The sequence below is a fragment of the Oxyura jamaicensis genome, chromosome 13, assembly GCF_011077185.1.
Source record: "Oxyura jamaicensis isolate SHBP4307 breed ruddy duck chromosome 13, BPBGC_Ojam_1.0, whole genome shotgun sequence".
Lineage (NCBI taxonomy): Eukaryota > Metazoa > Chordata > Aves > Anseriformes > Anatidae > Oxyura > Oxyura jamaicensis.
Genome location: NC_048905.1, coordinates 14,248,391 through 14,265,788, shown reverse-complemented (window position 1 = coordinate 14,265,788; position 17,398 = coordinate 14,248,391). Strand labels below are relative to the sequence as shown.

The following is a 17,398-nucleotide window of genomic DNA, read 5'->3' as shown; positions in this document are numbered from 1 at the left end:
TGAACCACGTAACTCTCAGAATTAATCCATTTCCCACTGGAGTGATTTTTCTTCCAGGTACCCCTGTTCTGAAAATGGTAGCATTGCCCGAGCATGTCCCTTGCTTGAAAAAGAAGTCGTGCATTTATCATAAGGCTTTTCTCCTCCTCCTCGAACAGAGCTGGTATTTTTAGGCCAACAGCCTCCAGTGAGATGGAGCCAAGCCAGTCCATTAATGACTGGGAGATTCATAAAAAAGTCATTTTTTGTTTCCCTGAGTAAAAATAAAAAATAAAACAGAAACATAATGAAAGGGAAAGAATGATGATGTATGGGTTCTGAGCTGTCAACACCTGGTATGACAACGTGCGTTACAGTACAGGTATCATGCCAGATCCTGATCTTGCTGAACCGTAGGTGGCATGATGTAGGCTAGGGTGTTGAAGTGGAACAGATCATACTATTTGATTGTCTAAGAGGCACTGACGGGAGTCTGCTCAGAGATGACTCAAGCCCATGTGATTTCTGCTCAGAGGATGTGAAGACTGTATGAACTGGTGGTGGATGGCGAAGGCTTAGCGGGCTCCTTTGAGAGAAGCTCCCTGTCCTCCGTCCCACAGACAAGCCCTGTGCCTCCTGTGTCTCAAGGGTGAAGTGATGGAGCCGGGAAGTACCGGGAGCTGCAGGGAAGTCAAATTCCCAACACGCAGCCCAGGCTGGAAGAAAGAGGAATCAGAGGGCTTGCAGGAGAGGAGAGTGCCAAGGAGAAAGGCAAACGGACCAACACTTGGCAAAATCAGGAACAAAATATTTTCTCTGCGACCACAGTGCTGAGGCAGATGAAATCACTTCTGCCTCTCTCCTTACTCTTCCTACATCTCCACCTACTCTTAACCTACTCTTACAGTAAAAGATGAGTAACTCCAATTACCCGCCTTTACTCAGAGCACATGTGATCACACAGCTCGTTCCTGGAGCTCGCATTTACCATCCTGCCAGGAATACTGACTTACCCTGTCAGCAACCTTACAGCAAAGTAGAAAACCAGAGCGGATTGAGAGATACCAAGTGAACTCAGAAAGTGTAGGTGTCGCCTCTTCACTCATCCTCAGTTAACAAAATAGGGTGTTATAGGTGTTTAATTGGCAAACATATCAGTCTAAAATAAACTAAGAATTATTGCTACTGCTTTAAAATTCTACCAGTGACTGACAAAGGTGAAACACCTGTCTTGCATTGTATTTATGCCCTAATTGTTGCATTGGTTGCAGAAAAACAAAATCCTTGTTCTTGTTTTCAAATGCATCAATTCATTTTCATAGTTTTCAAATGCTAAACTGAGGCTGCTGGAAAACAACTCCTTCCTTAGGAACCTAAGAATAGTATTTTGGTCTTGGACATGTTTTCAGACCAGCCTTTAAGAACTGGAAGTGTTAGTATCTGCAGGCGTAACGCTATACAAAGGACTGCATGTGCCTATACAGCTTTACATATTTTTACATACCACGTAGAATCCCCTTTGAACATTTTGCCTTGTGCTGCATCACTTTAAAGCAAGCTTCTCTAAATGGCTTGCAAAATAAAAGCCAACAAGCGTAACACTTAAATGTAGTTTCAACAAGGCAGATCTGTTCTTGGCTTTGTTAGAATCACTAAAAACACCTTTAGAAAAATGCCTTTTTTCTGTCAAAGTCTGTAATGTCAGCTTAAAAATGCATGAAAATAAAACTGCATTAAATAATATGCTTAATAACATCTGATAAGTTATGTAAATAAACTTTGTATCTTATGAATGTCAGAATGAAATTTTAATCTTCTATCCAAACCAAAATATCCAGATTTGCTGAACTTTTATTTATTTTTACTTGCAGTATGCATGACAGACTGGAAGTATATCTTCAAAACATCAGTAAGAAAAAAATAAATCAGTTTCACAGTCACTTTGGTACACATTAGTTTCATAAAAAATATTGAAAAGCAAACTGAATTGGCACATCTTTAATATTATGTTAAATACATACAAAACACTAATAAAATATCCCTGATAAACCAAAGTGCATATAGACATAGTGCACAATGCCCAGATACCTTATTGCACCATTCTCTATAGCCACCCATCTCTTGAAACATCACTAAACATTGTCTATTTAAAGGTAACAGTCATGAATATATTTATACAGTTAAACATCAATTATTTTACATAACAGTATTCAGTGCCAGATACGTGTCTTTGCTTTTTCACCTTGTCATGTAAATTGGTAACATGTTTCAAGAAATTATCATATTAACAGCAAAATTTAAATATGTGATCACATGATAATGACAAGTTTGAAGTGCTACACTGTTGAAGATCCAAAGATTCAAAAATGCCACTTTTGTAAAGAACATGATCAATGCAATAAGGTAGTAATTTGCTCCAAGACTGCAGGTTTAAAACTGATACGTTTCTACTACTGTTACTGACTGTCACAAACAGTTTTATGAGTTGTGAATTCCAAATCCTCAACACAAACACGTACGGTGAAGCAACAATGCCAGTTAGATTTCAGTAAGTCAGGTAACAACCCTGTCTTTATGAAGGTATGGATATGCACTGTGCAAATTAACCTCGGATTAAATTTACTGCCTTGTAATAGTTATCGTTCAAGTAAAAACACTCCATATGAAGATTAACTCAAGGTACCAGTGTACTGTTTATATTTAAAGCTGGATCTGGTAAATTAATGCCATTTACATTTCAACATTAAGGCATTTTTCTAAAATTCTTCTTCTAAGCAAAAAAAAAAAAAAGCAATAAAAATTGAGGTAATTCTGTAGTAGTTCACACTGTTATGTTTGCCAGTTGACACTTCTATAGAGCACACGCACGCACGCACACGCACACACGCACAAACCGTACCAGTCAAGTCAGACATGCACATGGTGAAAAAAGACCAAAGATGTAATGAGTATAAATAGCTCCTCGCTGAGCAGCTGGAGACTTCGTGGTCAATGAAATGTCATATTGCCTCAACCAAGTAAACAGAACCACCACACAACCTCCAACATGGACCATGCCTGTTTTGCCTTTGTTTTTGTTTCTAAAGCGCAAGTAAACAAAACTGGCAAAAATTGTGTGATGGGAAAATGGATGCAGCTTTTCACAAGGAAAAATATTTCAAACCACCAACAGGAGTTTGGCGAGAGCGGACAGCGTCATAGCAGCACTTCAAGTACCGACAGAAACTGAGCGTCTGGTGTCAGTGAGCCCTCCCACAGGTCACAAACACAAATGTTAGGGTCAGGAATAAAAAATGAGCAGCAAGGGTGAGTAAAGCAACAGCACCACAAAGGAAAATGGAATGAGTAAGTTCTTTCATTCAACAGCCTACCCTGTCAGAAAACTGAAACTAGAGTTATGAGATTTAGGGTCTTCAGATAAAGGAGAACTTTAGCACTACAAGGTGTCATTATTGTGATGTGATCACATTCACAATAAGTTCTCAGTTTTGCTATCAAACTGAACATCATGAACCAGTAAGAGCCTTTTTTCACCATCACCAAGCAACAAGCAAACTGATCCCAGCTTCCCTTCAGAGGACTGCAACATACTGTGGAGATCCAACTTCACACATCCAACACTTCAAGACCTCCACCACCAGTGCTACACAAGCTCCAGAGAAGAAAGACACCGAGCACCAAGTGCCTGGTGTGAAAAAAAGATTCAGCCCAAGATTTAAACTTGGCAAAGTCAAGGGAATTTTCCGCATAGAGAGAAGAAGAGAGCAAAAGGCAAAGTCCACATTCGATGTGGCATGCATTTAAGGGCAAAGGCAGAGTTATAAATGGGTCTTTTACTTGAAGATATTTTCTGGATGGGATAGTCTGGATCAGGTCTCGACAGCCATTGTATCATGTAGGTTTTCTTGGAAGGATCGGAAACATTTCCTTGAATAGAGGGAAAAGAAAGATAAATGTTAGCATTAAGTAGTTCACCCGTCAGAACTGCATCCAAATAAATGCAATCAACTTCAGTTATTTTCAGTGAGTAATATATGCTAGAAAAGTCAAAGGCTTACTTGGACATGGAGGTAGTCTGCAAATCCTTACGGTCTCTGGTTTAGCTTCTTTGCAAAGGCCGATAGCATTGTCCCTGGTCCGGCACAGGACTGGGCGATCCTGTGTGCCATTTCCACAGCTGACAGAGCACTGAAAGGATATGCACCAGTTAGACTCTGAGTCACCCTTTGAAAACAATAGGTTAGAAATTATTTTTTAAATTTTAAACCAGTGCACTTGATTTGAGCTGACATGGTACAGTATCTGAACCAGAGCAGTACCTTCAGGAGCTAAACAAGAGGAGGTGCCGCTGCTTTTTCTGGCATACAAGTATTTACGAAACATGCTGAGAAAGAGCTAATGGTCTAAGCAGTAGAGAAACAACTGTAAATGTGAGGCATCTGTTCAGAGTGTGCACCAGGGATAGCACTCCTTGTGACACCTATTAACCCTAGGGAGGACAAAAATTGCTTGTGCATATTTGCATGGCAGGCTGCCATCAGATAACTGCAAAGGTCTGTACATGTCAATAGATGAAGTTTCTTATTACTCTACTAAACACTACAGCAAGAAAGAGTCCGTGCACAGTGGTATTACTTTCCTTGCTCACACGAGGAGTGTGCCAAAGAGCCAGCAATGAAAAGCACAAAATGCCCAGCTCCTGACACTTGTTACAGGAATGACTGAATCCTGTTTTGCCCGTAGTAGTGGCAAACAAAAAAAGGTAAAAGAGAAGTTGCTCTGTGAATAGTTGTCCTATGTTTCCCTAGGAATATAGGTAAAAAAAAAAAAAAACAAAACAAAACTCTGTCCTTTGGGTCCTTTGGCTTATGGAAGGAACCTTATGAGACTGAGCAGTTAAATCTTCTGAAGGCCTTTACATCAAAGCTGCTCGCACCTTTTGATCTCCATGAGCTTGGTGCCTAACTTTCTTAGCTGCCCTTAACCACAGTAACTGAAAACTTCGTTGTCTTCTTTAGTTGAAAGAAAATAAAACAATGACAAAAGAATTAATTGCCCTTGTCGCAGTTAAGTCAACAGGTAAACAATTGTGAGCAGAATAAAGAGCAGGCAGAAGTCAGCTTTCCTGACCTTGACATCATATATGGAGAGAGGTGGCTTCACAGGGTCTGAATCATCCATCATCACTGCAGGATGGCTTCACCAGGCAGTTCACTGCCACCATCTCTCCATCCAACTCACTTTCCATCACATTAGTAACAGTGTAAGACATAGACCCTCTGTGTAGGTGTTAGTTTATCACCTTAAAAAGCACCAGAATAGAAAGCACAGAACAAACTCTCCATGATTTTCTCGTAAGAAATTAATTGCTTGAGGCCCCCAGAAAGAATCTGACCTGTGACCAGGATCCTATTCTCCACTGTGCTGGACAAAGCTCCCGGTTGCAAGGCCTCCGGCCTTCTGGACGATCATTGTTGCAGTACTTGGTATGAACAGACCGATTTGTGTTGTCGTGCAGGGGTTGGATGCATCGGACAGATCGCACTTGGTATCCTGTTTTCCCACAGCTTTTGCTGCAAGGCTCCCATTCTCCTGTAACCCATCTGCGTCAGTAAAGACAGCAAGTTAAGTAAAATGCTCTGTCTCCTAAGCTGGATGTATTTAAACTGTCTGTTGAAGTGTAACTCTTAATCAGGGCATTAACAGGATGTTAACATTGGTTCTGATATGGAAAAAAAAGACAATAAGGAAACCAATAAACAGTTCTGGGGGGTGTTATTTGATCACGTCCCTGAAAAATCACTAATAAGACCCAGATCTTCAAATTCAAGTCCTTCAATTAGTATCTCTGTTTGTTTGTTTTTTCTCCTAAGTTGGTACATGCGTGCATCCAAAGATTACTTTCCACACTGGTAGGACAATGCCATATGGTTCTGAGCTGTCCTGTTAGCAGATCTGACCACTATAATTAGAATTGATTTACATTTTTTTTTATACTGCAGTCAAAGCTGTTTACCAGAAAACTATATTAGATCCATTTACTAATTGAATCCATCATCTTTATTGAATGTTAAGGCAGATTTAGCTATTAATAACCTTGAAAAAAAACTCGTATAAAATGAAATTTGCCTTTTTTTTATGTAAAGGAAGCCTAAATGGTCTCAGACCAAATATAAATGGCCTCCCTTACTAAGCTTGAAAATACGCTAATTCGACTGGTTTGAACTAAGAGGAATGTGTGTTGCTGAACACTTACATAACCTTTAACTTCCCATTATTCTTGCCTTTCTTTCAGTCATTCAAAATTTCCCAAACACAAATATAATCATGTTTAATTCATAACAGAGAATGGAACTGCATATTTTTGGAAAGGAAAAGTAAGGAAGCATTAAAAACAACCCAAGGAGCCAGTGCTTTGAATAGCCCCAATATGAAATTTCAGCTCTGAAGGACTAACATTTTGGTCCAGGGACTGAGTCACCATTTTAAGATATCATATTAATGCTGCCACTAGATCCAACTTGACGAGAGCTATTTTGCCTTAAGGGCACCTGGTAGAACATTTCTTCCACATTGATATTGTGTAGGTAAGGCTGGGTTTGGGGGGGCATGGCTAGGTATCGAACTCTAGCAGTAACTCTTTTCCTTCTCCCTGTCCGTCTTTTTCCTGCATACAGGTTTCTGTATTACTGTGAGGTGCTTTCCAACTGTGACAGTATGACATTGCCACTAGTATAATTATGTCAGATGGTCCCTGTGAGTACTTGTACAATCAAAGCTCTGCTGAAGTACCACAGTGCAGACAAAGCTTCTGCTCATTTATCTCTGAGATAAGCGATACTCTTGCTTTGCTTCATTTGTTTTGATTTTAAGCTGGCTCCTCCAAGACTGCATAGAAGTTATGGTCTGTAATTTTTAAGTCAAAAGCAGCCAACCCCAGGGTGCTGCTGAGCTTCCAGGTCCTGGTGCATGCATGAGCTGGGCACCAGCCGTCCCCACAGCTGGGTTCCCACAGGAGTGAATCCCAACATCATAAATGTTTGGTCTGGGGGAAGGCAAAACTTTATCGGAAATCAGGTCTGAGTTTAAAACGTGTAAATCAGTTTGGACACTGGAAAATGTCACAAGTGGTTTGTAACATGGCGTAGATGAACACTTCACTGAAGAAATATCCAGAGTATGAAGTGATTGTCCTAAAGTACTCATAAAATCCTGTTTTTAGAAATAGTTAAGAAATATCATAGGCACAAAGAAATGCATCAAGCTCCCAAGTTATGCAAAAAGTACAGTGGCCATCATCCCACTTTCTCTTTGTAACCTATTGAAATTTCTCAAACTGTGGAACTCAGAGCCATGAGTTCTAAGTTGATTTTTTTTTCCCCATTAATTGTGAAGCAGCAGCTATCAGTGTGGTTCTGGGTGTTGCAGAGCTTCATAAAATCTCTTCAATAATTGCCTCTCCTATGTGTAAGTGTGAAATGCTCCGATGCTGTTCTGTAGAAACAGAGGCAACAGAAACATTCAGGAATCCAAGTTCAATTTAGGATCCTATTGAGACTTTTTGGTACCTGGGTCCAATTATATCTGTGGCTGAAAGAAGAATAGAGCCCTTTCCAGAGAGTCTGAGATATGATCATTAGGTCGTTACTTCAGTTCCAATAAATAAATGTTAAATCCTGACCCATGCTGAGTTTATGGGGCATCGTTTCTTGATTTTTCTTTTTCAAATCTCTTTTGAAAAGAAGTTAGGAAATATTGTGTGATATGTTCTACTTATTTGCTGTGCTCCCTGGAATCTAGACCGAGTTTCCAGAGGTAAAATCTGAAATCAAAATACTCCTTCCTTGTTGCAGTAGCAATATAAGGAATAAAAAATAAAGAATAAGGAATGTAAGAGCCCTACATGTGGCAGGGTAACCTGCTGCTAGTCAAAAAAGCACCTGAAAAATGTAAACAAAAATATTCATAACAACGATCTACAGCAAAGATGAACATACACCAGGTGTACCATGCCACATGAGGACAGCCAGAGAAAACAAACAGGCCAAATATTTTTCCCTGTATTTACATGTCCAAAAATAGGTTGCGAACTCTAGGAAGATTTGGGTTTGAGAGCATGCATGACATTGGTTTTCTTATGCAGCACTCAGTAAATTTGTTCTTACATGATTAAATCACTCTGTGTAAAATCAACTGGTATAAACTGAATTTATGTCTAGTTTTTATTACCTCAAGAAGGCCTAAACAAAAATGTTTGGATCAAGACAGCACCTCTTTTCTAATCCAACTTATTTCAGAAGTCACAGGAGCCAGTAGTCCCAGGAATGGTATTTCTGCAAGCAGAATACAGCATCACACCCTCACCGCTCTGGGTCTCCGTAATGATGCACAGATGTCCTTAAGAGCTCTTAAGTTGAAGCAGCCATACATCAAGTTGGGAAAACAGAGATCAAGCTTAAACTGCCTTCTTTCAGCTGATAACAGCTAGTTAGGTGTGATGTCTATCACAGGTGCCACTGACCAGTGCTGGTGGGCTCCAAGAAATACTTACATGGGCTGGGAGCACTCCTGCAGATTGCACACCCTGCGAATGGGTTTCGGCTTCTGGATCAACTCGCAGTAACTCCGATGAACCATCTTGTGGTCTGTCTTCCTCCGGCAACCATATTTTGTGAATTGGAAGCCTGAAGAAAGACACTCCTCTTAATTTCAGAACTGGCAGTTCTTACACAGGAGTCAGGTTTCAAACAAAACTGCACACGCACAGCCAGAGGCTGCAGTTTGAACTCCAGGTGAGCATGCTACAAAAGGAACTGTCAACTGCACTGAATAAACACTTGAATTCTTGCAGACCTAGCACCCAGACTTGTGCATCCCCTTTGCTGTTCACTACAGGCTATAATGCAAAGAACACCACCACCTAGTGTTTCAATCCTGCACAGCCACACTGAGCGGCTGAAACCTGGCCGTCACTCTGGTGGGCATCGATCAGGGCCTACATCTGACTCCCAAAGGAGGAATCTTCACATTGCAACGTCCACATCACAGAATGCAGATTAATTAAAGGCCTGTCGCCGCTGCACCACGATGTTTGGCACCCTCGTGTCTCAGAGACTCTCACCCAATCTTGCACACTTGTACAATTTTTCAGTTTAATAAACGTAAGTCGGAAATGAGTCATCCCAGATGTGCTCCAAGAGCCATTTTAGTCAGATTTGTAACACCATTTGTTATTTATTTATCTTTTTTGTAACATAATTGAATCCCTTCTATACTCCTGCTCTCACTAACATCTTGTAGCAATGAATTCCATACTTGGTGTTCCTTCTTTCAGTTTTCTGCTTTGTTTTTTTGTTTTTACCTCCCCCACAAGGTCTCGAACATTGCGACCATTTCTTCAGAGCCCATTCATGTGATACCGAATCCTCTTCCAAAACATTATTGTTATCTACATTCAGAGAATCTTCATGGATCATGTATTTGTAAGTCAGAGATATCTTGGCACTACCGTGAGGAATCACCTAGTAAACAGAACAGATGTAGAGAAAAAAAAGATTTAAAGACTGGTATCAGAAGCTATGTGGGATGACATGAAATAGCAATCGTCATGGTTCAGATACAAAAACATCCCCAGAGGGATTTAAACCTTTTAGCTGCACTCAACACATTTTTTTTCCTGATGAAAAAGTATCTCTCTCTTTGTGACACAGAGTTTCTAAACTGCGTATTAAAGACTGTTGTTGATTTAGACTGATGTTTCTTGCCAGCACTGGACTGACTTCACAATACTAAATTTTTTCCATATTCCATCATAAAGGAAGGAAATGTTCTACTAAAATGATAATGGATAGTTCCACTAAAAGAAAAGGCAAATTCAAATACACCAATAACTGAAAGAGGTGAAGAAAAATGCCTAAATTTCTGATAAAATACAAATATTTCTATGATAATCTTGGGAATTCTGTGAGGCTTGTTACTCTATCCTGATAGAAACATAAACTATTTAGAAAGAGTTTTTGCTACCACACTGCACCAAGACAAATGCAATAAAACATAACTCAATGTGAATAAAGTGTAAAATATTGGTCCTTTGAAAACATAACATATATTCTTCCTTTGATGTTCAGCTGGTGCAGACCAACACATTATAGCTGCCTTCAGAGGGATTCTGAATCAACCTACTCCTACTTATTGTAGTCTATCATTTGCTATTTTGCAATGAAAAGAGAATATAGTTACAAGGGTTTCGAAGTACAGGACTGGTTATGCTCTAGCAAACTGAGCCTGGAAGCCCAAGAATCCTTCATTGGACTTTGCATGATACATTTTCAAAACATGGACAGGAGGAGTCCTTAGATCTATCTGATATGAATCACTTTGATTTTTTTTTAAACTAAAGATCACGTAACAGATATGGTAAGTGGGCCGAAGAGTCTTTATTCCATGACCATTTTCTTGGCTATCCTCAGGAAATAATCAAGAGAAATGGTTGCTCAACAAATAGTCCTGGGTTGTAACAATTCCTGTACAGAGCAGTGAACTAGGAGAAAGGAATTGAAATACATCTTCTATTGTCTTACAATCGAAACAGATGTCTTCTTGTAACTCACAAGAGGAATCTAAAATATATTATAGCACATTATGACTCTGTAATCCTGACACTGTGTTCCATGGAGAAGATGGTTTTCATTTGACTTACCAGAATAACTATTCCATTACGCAGAGGCCCCATGGTCTGCACGGTTTCTCTGTCATCGTCATTCCGATATTCCCACTCCACACCCATGTCAATAAATACTTTAGAGTCTGGCACGTAGTTGTCTTCACTTAGAATGAATCTTCCCGTTTCACGATTTTTAATTGCTAGAAACAACATAAGAAATGTGAATAGTAAAGGTTCACTTCTCATCTCTGTTTTTGTCTGCTCGTGTCCCAGTGGAAGAAGCAAAAAAGGCCAGGCACAGCAGCGTGCAATTTCCTTCTGTTCCCTCACAGGTTTGGAAAGACTTTTTCAGGTGTTTCACTGAACTGCCAGCGCTTTCCTGCTCAGCTCCAGAAACATCAATCGCTCTTTTTTTTTTTGGTTTTTCATAGCCTGCCTTGCCAGAGAAATGAGGCCAGCACAACCGCAGTGTCTGCGCCTGTCTCTACCTGATCCCAACTAATGACTTCTCAACTCACTGGCCAAATCTGAGCTAATTTGACCACCACCTGGGGGTCCGTGGCTCCTCAACTCTTTCACATCTTGTATTACTGCTCCATGAGAGAAAGGCTAGTGGGCTAACCCACAGCAGTCCCTGCTACAAGAGAGAGGGAGGCTGGAAATTGTATTCCTTCTGCTCAGATACAGCCCTGTTAACAATACAGCCCAGATGAAGCTCCTGGTGTCTGCAGGAACGTGCTCTTACACACAACACGTGACTCCTTGATCAACTGTAATGAGCGTCCCATACTTGAAGTGGAGAAACTTTGGCCACCTTTGTATCAGGACTCTGTTTTTTCCTGAGATGGAAAATTTGCTCTCCCCATTAGAAGCAGCAGGGACTGTTTGTTATTTACTGCCAAGTTTTAACTCCCTTCTCTCTCCAGAAGCTAACTGGGCACCCCCTGCTTCAGCACTGGCCAGCTCTTTGTTCCCCCATGCACTGCTTGTCCCACACTGACAGAAGAGCCTCGTCTGAACCTGTGAGCGATGGCTCCTGCTCCATGGGGCAGGATGGGAAGCATTTACTGGCAAGAAGTTTGACTGCCTCATGATACAATTAGTAGGCCATTCACTGTGAATCTACTTCCAATTAATAACAGCCTAGTAGATACTGCGTCTCATCGATTACATGGCACTGCTAGGAGAGGATTTCAATTACTTCCTAAGCCATGTGATTGATTGGGCAGCCTTGTGTCAATACTGCTAGCAATGGGGCAGAATCCAAAACGCGGGGAATGCACCCACTGCTCTTGGGATGAAGCTGGGAAATGGCTGAGGAAGGGAAGCGTGTTGTGAGAGACGTACATGAAGATAATGCACTGCAACCCAGAAAGCAATTCAGCTCCTCGTCCAGCAGCTTTCACACATGCAGGGATGTTCTTGCTAGGACTCCAGAGAATACAGCACAGGGAAATCACATTGCCAAACTAGTTTCCTAATTTAACATGCTTGAAGGAGGTATGTGATGTGGGAGGATAATGGGTAAACAAATGCATAAACACATTGTGAGGCTCCAGAGACAAAAATAAACAGCAGAAAAAAATATTCTGACTGATTTTTTTCCTCCTTGTTACATACTTACCAAGATTATGACTAGTGGCGTCTGTTTCCTGTATAAGTAAATGTCTTGCACCAACAGGAATTTCAAACATCTTAATGTAACCTTTATTGCAATATTTAAAGAGATAGTAACTGGTTAGTATGCATCAAACAGGAAGAGCCTGTCTAAGGAATTTAAACAAACATTATTATCTAATACCAGGGCATATTACAGAAGCTGAACCTAATCCAGCATCGTTCCCATCCCTATTTCTGTGCCTGGTGATGAAATATAAGAGGGACAAAGGGCTCTGGGTCAAAAGAAAAATGCTTTGTGTGTCATCAGCAAACCAAATTTGCTTGAGAATAAGAAGTGCTTCGAGTGCCGTACACAGCCACAGAGAACATGGAAGCTTGTGTCTGACAGTGAGCGATGACAACATATTACTGCAGTACTGCGTGACTCAGACCGAGCAGCCAAGTGACATCAGCAGCACAAATCAATCTGCAGCTCTTCAACAAGGAACGCCGAAGCCCTCCTTCTCTATGCATGTGCAGGCCCTGATATCAGCAGACTTAAATGATCACTGGAAAAAAGTCTCATTTTTTAATTCTAGGCATGTCTGAAAGTCCAGAGAGTTTACTGGAATTAGGGGTGCTGTAAATTATTTGTGATTGCTCTGGTATTTTCCATGCGACTTTAAATACTAGAAGAGATCAAACAAAAATACCCTGAATTCCCTAAGACAAAACACTGAAAGCACTGACCTTGTTTCTTTGGTACTCTTGAAAACGTTCCTTTCACCACTTTGCAGTGGGAATTATCTCCTCCACAAACACCACACTTATCTTCCTGCTTTGTGGAACCTATGACCCTGTCACACCCAACTTTCTGTGCACAAAAGAGAAAATCAGTCATTTTTACTTATCCAAGTTTCAGTTCAAATAGCCTTTACTTCAGATACCAAAAGCAAGTCTTCTCCTTCAGCAAAGTACAAATTGTAGTATTTTCCTGGAAAATCAGCATCTGACTAGATTTTAACACTTGTACTTCCGGTTCCTATAATAACTGTCAATTAGGTGATGAGATTTTGCTAATATGCTTCAAAGTGGTCTTCATACCAAAGCAGAGCAGCACTGCTAAGGAAAAGCTCTTAAACCTCAGCTTATCTTAAAGCAGATGCTTAATTTCCAGGGGAATCAAAGCAACTGTGAGAACCTCCACCAGTGCTTTGCTGAGTCAGAGCCTCTGATTCTGCTGAAAGATGACCTGCATCAGATCCCAATTTAGAGGAACTGGTATTGATTTTTTAAAAATAGCTGGATCAAGTACAGAGAGAATGCACATCAGTCACACATTACCAGCGCTTTCCTTGAAAGCTGCTGCATGTTCATATTTCATTGTACATTCCACCCCCACTAAACCTTAGCAGGAAAAGCTTTCGTTGAAAGCTAATTGTAATAGTTCATCTTAAAATACCACATTAAATAGTACTTGTGTAGGTAGGCGCTGTTGGAATTGAGTCACATGCAGTGTGATGGTAACTGTGAATATCACACATAATATTGTGACAATAATTCTAATGAAATCTCCTTATTGCCCAAAGTGTTATTATACCTACTTAAATACTCATTCTCGGAGAGAAACATTCAAGCTACCATTTAAATTGTTTTCACAATACTAAGCTCTGAAACAAGGAACCAGAAGCTTACCAAGCAGTCTCCCCTCACACAGATGCTGTAAGCATCTTTGTAGGAGCAGCGAGTCCCATCGTGTACCATCCTCTTCATATACACAACATCGCCCGTTTCCTTCGATTCACAGTACAGGTGGCACCTCTCCTTAGCTGGAAAACAGAATTGCACATGTTCAGCTACAACAGTTTATTTGCTGATTTTGTGAACACGACAGTGTTTTCCTTACTCTCTCTTACTCCTTGCAGACATCACAGAAAAATATAGTGCCCCATAAATCATCAATGCTCACCTCCTTTCAAAGGCTGTGTGACCATTTGGAAAGTGATGAGCCATAAAGCACCCAAGCGTCACTATTAGGAGACAGTCTTACAAAATAACAGATCATTTTCTTTCACTGGGACCTCCATTTAATTCCATGCCAGGTTATGCAATCTAGCAGAGGTTTTTACCTGTGAGAGATGCAGGTTTCTGCATCCATTTCTCCTACAGTGTACCTAAATCTGAAAAAGCAAAAGCAGTTTTGCCATAAAAAGCAGTCGTTTGACACTCAGTCAATATGGATTCCAAAATGTCCTCAGAGACAGCTGGCTCACACTAAATAAGAAGCTGATTCTCCTTTGTTTAACTTGTATTTCTGATGGTTGAAATCATTAAGCAAGATGAGATGTCAAAGAGATTTGGAATAACACAATTCTTAACCACTAATACATGCACAAGCCGCCAGACAAGTGTACCTCTTTCTCCTATACTGTTCCAAGGAACCAAGAACAATAAATACATCTGAAATGACTAGTCAGTGGCTGAATAAAATTGTCTTCCATCAGTTTATTTCATTTTACCCATTCCTCTTGCTTTCCCCTGCCCTATCATAGGATTCACTGTGCTTTTTTTGGCAGTGAAGAGTAGATGGCCTTCCTATTAGATGAAATAAATAAAGATTCGGCTGCTTTAACATGATTAAATCTTAGGACACTTTTCCCACCACTTAGAAGAATAATGAACCTTCAATTACAGTAGTTCAATTAACATAAATCTTCACAGGCCCTTTGCATTCTTCCCTTGTACAGTTTCATGGCCTCTGCCCTCTTTTAATACAGTTCTTGTTATTGCTGCTGATGTCCTCATGGCCACTGGGTATTGGTACATCAGAGACCTTTGTTACTGCTCCTGAACAATGCAGATACATCTTGCAAAAAAATGTAGTGTCTAGACTATTAAAACAGGTACTTTCCTTTCCTTTTGCTGAATCTTAATGGAGGAGTGTTAAGTTCACCATAATCACAGACCCATGGATCTGCATACATTAGGAACATTAAGCTGTGCACAAGCCATAGACGTGCAAACCCCCACACCCCACATACCATACATACACTGCAATGAAAACATCAGAAGGTCGGAGTGGGTGCCACTGGCCCTGTCCAATGGCTTTATTTTAGAAAGAACTTTCCCATTGCTCCCTAAGGAGGGTAAATTTGCAACTGCAATTTAATTGGACCCTGGTAATTGCAGTGAATTGCTCTCTTTCTGTTCTCCTTCTACTCACTGGTGTCTGGCATAGTAGAGGTGCAGGAGCACAAAAGCGAGCATCTGCCTGTCCACGGCTGTACCCCAGCTCGGTGGCTTTTCTCCAGGCACGGGATGAAATGTACCTCCCTGTCCCCATCAGGAACACGTGTCAGAAGTGTCCAGCTGAGCTGCATGTCAAGTACATGGATTTATGTCACTTCTGAGTCGCGGCTGTGTTATCTGCACAAAGTATGTCACTGGTATGCCTTACCTTTACAAAAGGCAGTTGTAAATATATTAGAGTTCATGCATAAACCATCCTCTGGCCTTTCTTCACGAAAAAAAGCTGTTCCCTTTAATAACGCCACAGAGGTAAACGTAATTCTCACAAAGGGGGGCTGCAATTTATACCACAGCCATGTGGAAAACCAGCAGTGGCCAGTGATCAATCCTCAGACATCACTGAGCTGGTTTCTGACCCAGAAGCCATTGAATTTAATAGAAAATGTCTGATTAGTTTCGGTGGTCTTTGCAGCAGACGGCTCCAAAGGCTAAGTAAAGGTCTAAGCAGAAGCAAAGGTCTCTGGGCCACAGCGTTCCTCCCCTCTCCCTGTGCCAGCAAAGCAATTTCATGAAACTGAGCCATGAGGCTGTATCTGAGCTCTGAAAATCCCAGATTGCACAAGATGGCATGAAAGGAATGAGGGAACCTTGAGAACTGTTTAGGAAAAAAAGCCAGACAAATTAATTACAAACAATTTGCTGTTAACTTCTGGCAGCATCCTCTATCTGGAATGCGAAAGGAGTCACCCAATGTGACCCTTTCCCTGCCGCAGACCTGTTCCTGGCTGAGCACAGCGCAGACACCCAGGTACCTGCCACCCATCTCTTGCCATGCCAGGCCTGGCCTGGAAGACCTGTCATTCACACAAAGTGACCAGGTTTAAAAGCAGCGAGCAGCCTGCACTGCTTGTCAAACAAGCGGAGAATCATTGCCATCTGCCTTTTTGGTTTTTAAGAGTACATTTTTCAACACAACACGGCAACAGCGTGGCAACAGTCTTCATGCCCCAAAACCAATTAGCTGCACTTTTGTTGTCAGTTAAAGCAGAAAAGTTAACAGTGAAATGAACATTTTTGTTCTGAGCATCTCTGCCAAGATGCTGGAACACCAGAACAATCGCGCTGGTTCTCACCCAGCTCCCATCCAACCCAGTACGTGGCCTCCAACAGTGCCCAACAGCATTTGCAGGAAGATTTAAGACAAAACCAAAATTGATACTTTCCTTAGTGTACTCTCCAAGGTTGTTGTACACTGCAGCTCAGGGATTCCTAAGTCATGGCTGGATCTTGGTGCTTAATAGTTCTTGATGGATTAAAAACCTCTCAGAAATTTCCCTAAATCAGTTTTAAAACTCCTGGCATCTGCAACATCCCATGGCAATGAATTCCACTTTAATTGTATGCCGTGTGGAAAAGCACTTCCTCTTATTTGTTTAAAATCTGCCACCTGATAATTTTATTTGATGTTCCCAGGCTTGTGTTATGAGAAACAGAGTGTAATTGTTCTGTGTGCAGCTTCTTCGTGCCACTCACAATTCTGTAACTTTATCTTCTTAGTCTAAACCATCACTTTCTTTTCAGGGTGAAAAATCCTAGTTTATCTAAACTCTCCCTATTCAGAAGTTACAGCTTGTGCTTGCTTTCTTTGGGCCTCTTCTACTTCAACTGCTGTTTTTTTTTAGCAGTGGGCAGCAGTGAGACAGGGACAGCCTGAGCTACATCAGCAGAGTATTTAAAATGCATGCACCACCGTGGAGTCATACGGAGGCAGATCAGTGCTCTCTGCCCCTCTCTTAACAGGCACTGAGCACTGAGCTTAGGTTCTGCTAAAGCTACCCACAACCCCCAGACCTTTCTCTTCAGAGTCCATCTTGTGTATAAATCCATGCACATCTACACGCTTACTAT

General features: G+C 41.0%; 1 protein-coding gene across 1 annotated transcript in view; it reads right to left on the bottom strand.

The window, feature by feature from the left end:
* ADAMTS2 (ADAM metallopeptidase with thrombospondin type 1 motif 2) overlaps positions 1–17,398 on the bottom strand; it is a 177,181-nt gene that overhangs the window by 5,738 nt on the left and 154,045 nt on the right. Inside the window, exons 13-21 of the mRNA XM_035338437.1 lie at positions 13,937–14,070; positions 12,992–13,115; positions 12,267–12,347; positions 10,679–10,842; positions 9,341–9,500; positions 8,531–8,663; positions 5,375–5,582; positions 4,038–4,167; positions 3,817–3,906 (exon numbers count right to left, since the gene is read on the bottom strand). Coding sequence (XP_035194328.1) covers positions 3,817–3,906; positions 4,038–4,167; positions 5,375–5,582; positions 8,531–8,663; positions 9,341–9,500; positions 10,679–10,842; positions 12,267–12,347; positions 12,992–13,115; positions 13,937–14,070 — 1,224 coding nt within the window. The remainder of the gene's footprint in view (positions 1–3,816; positions 3,907–4,037; positions 4,168–5,374; positions 5,583–8,530; positions 8,664–9,340; positions 9,501–10,678; positions 10,843–12,266; positions 12,348–12,991; positions 13,116–13,936; positions 14,071–17,398) is intronic.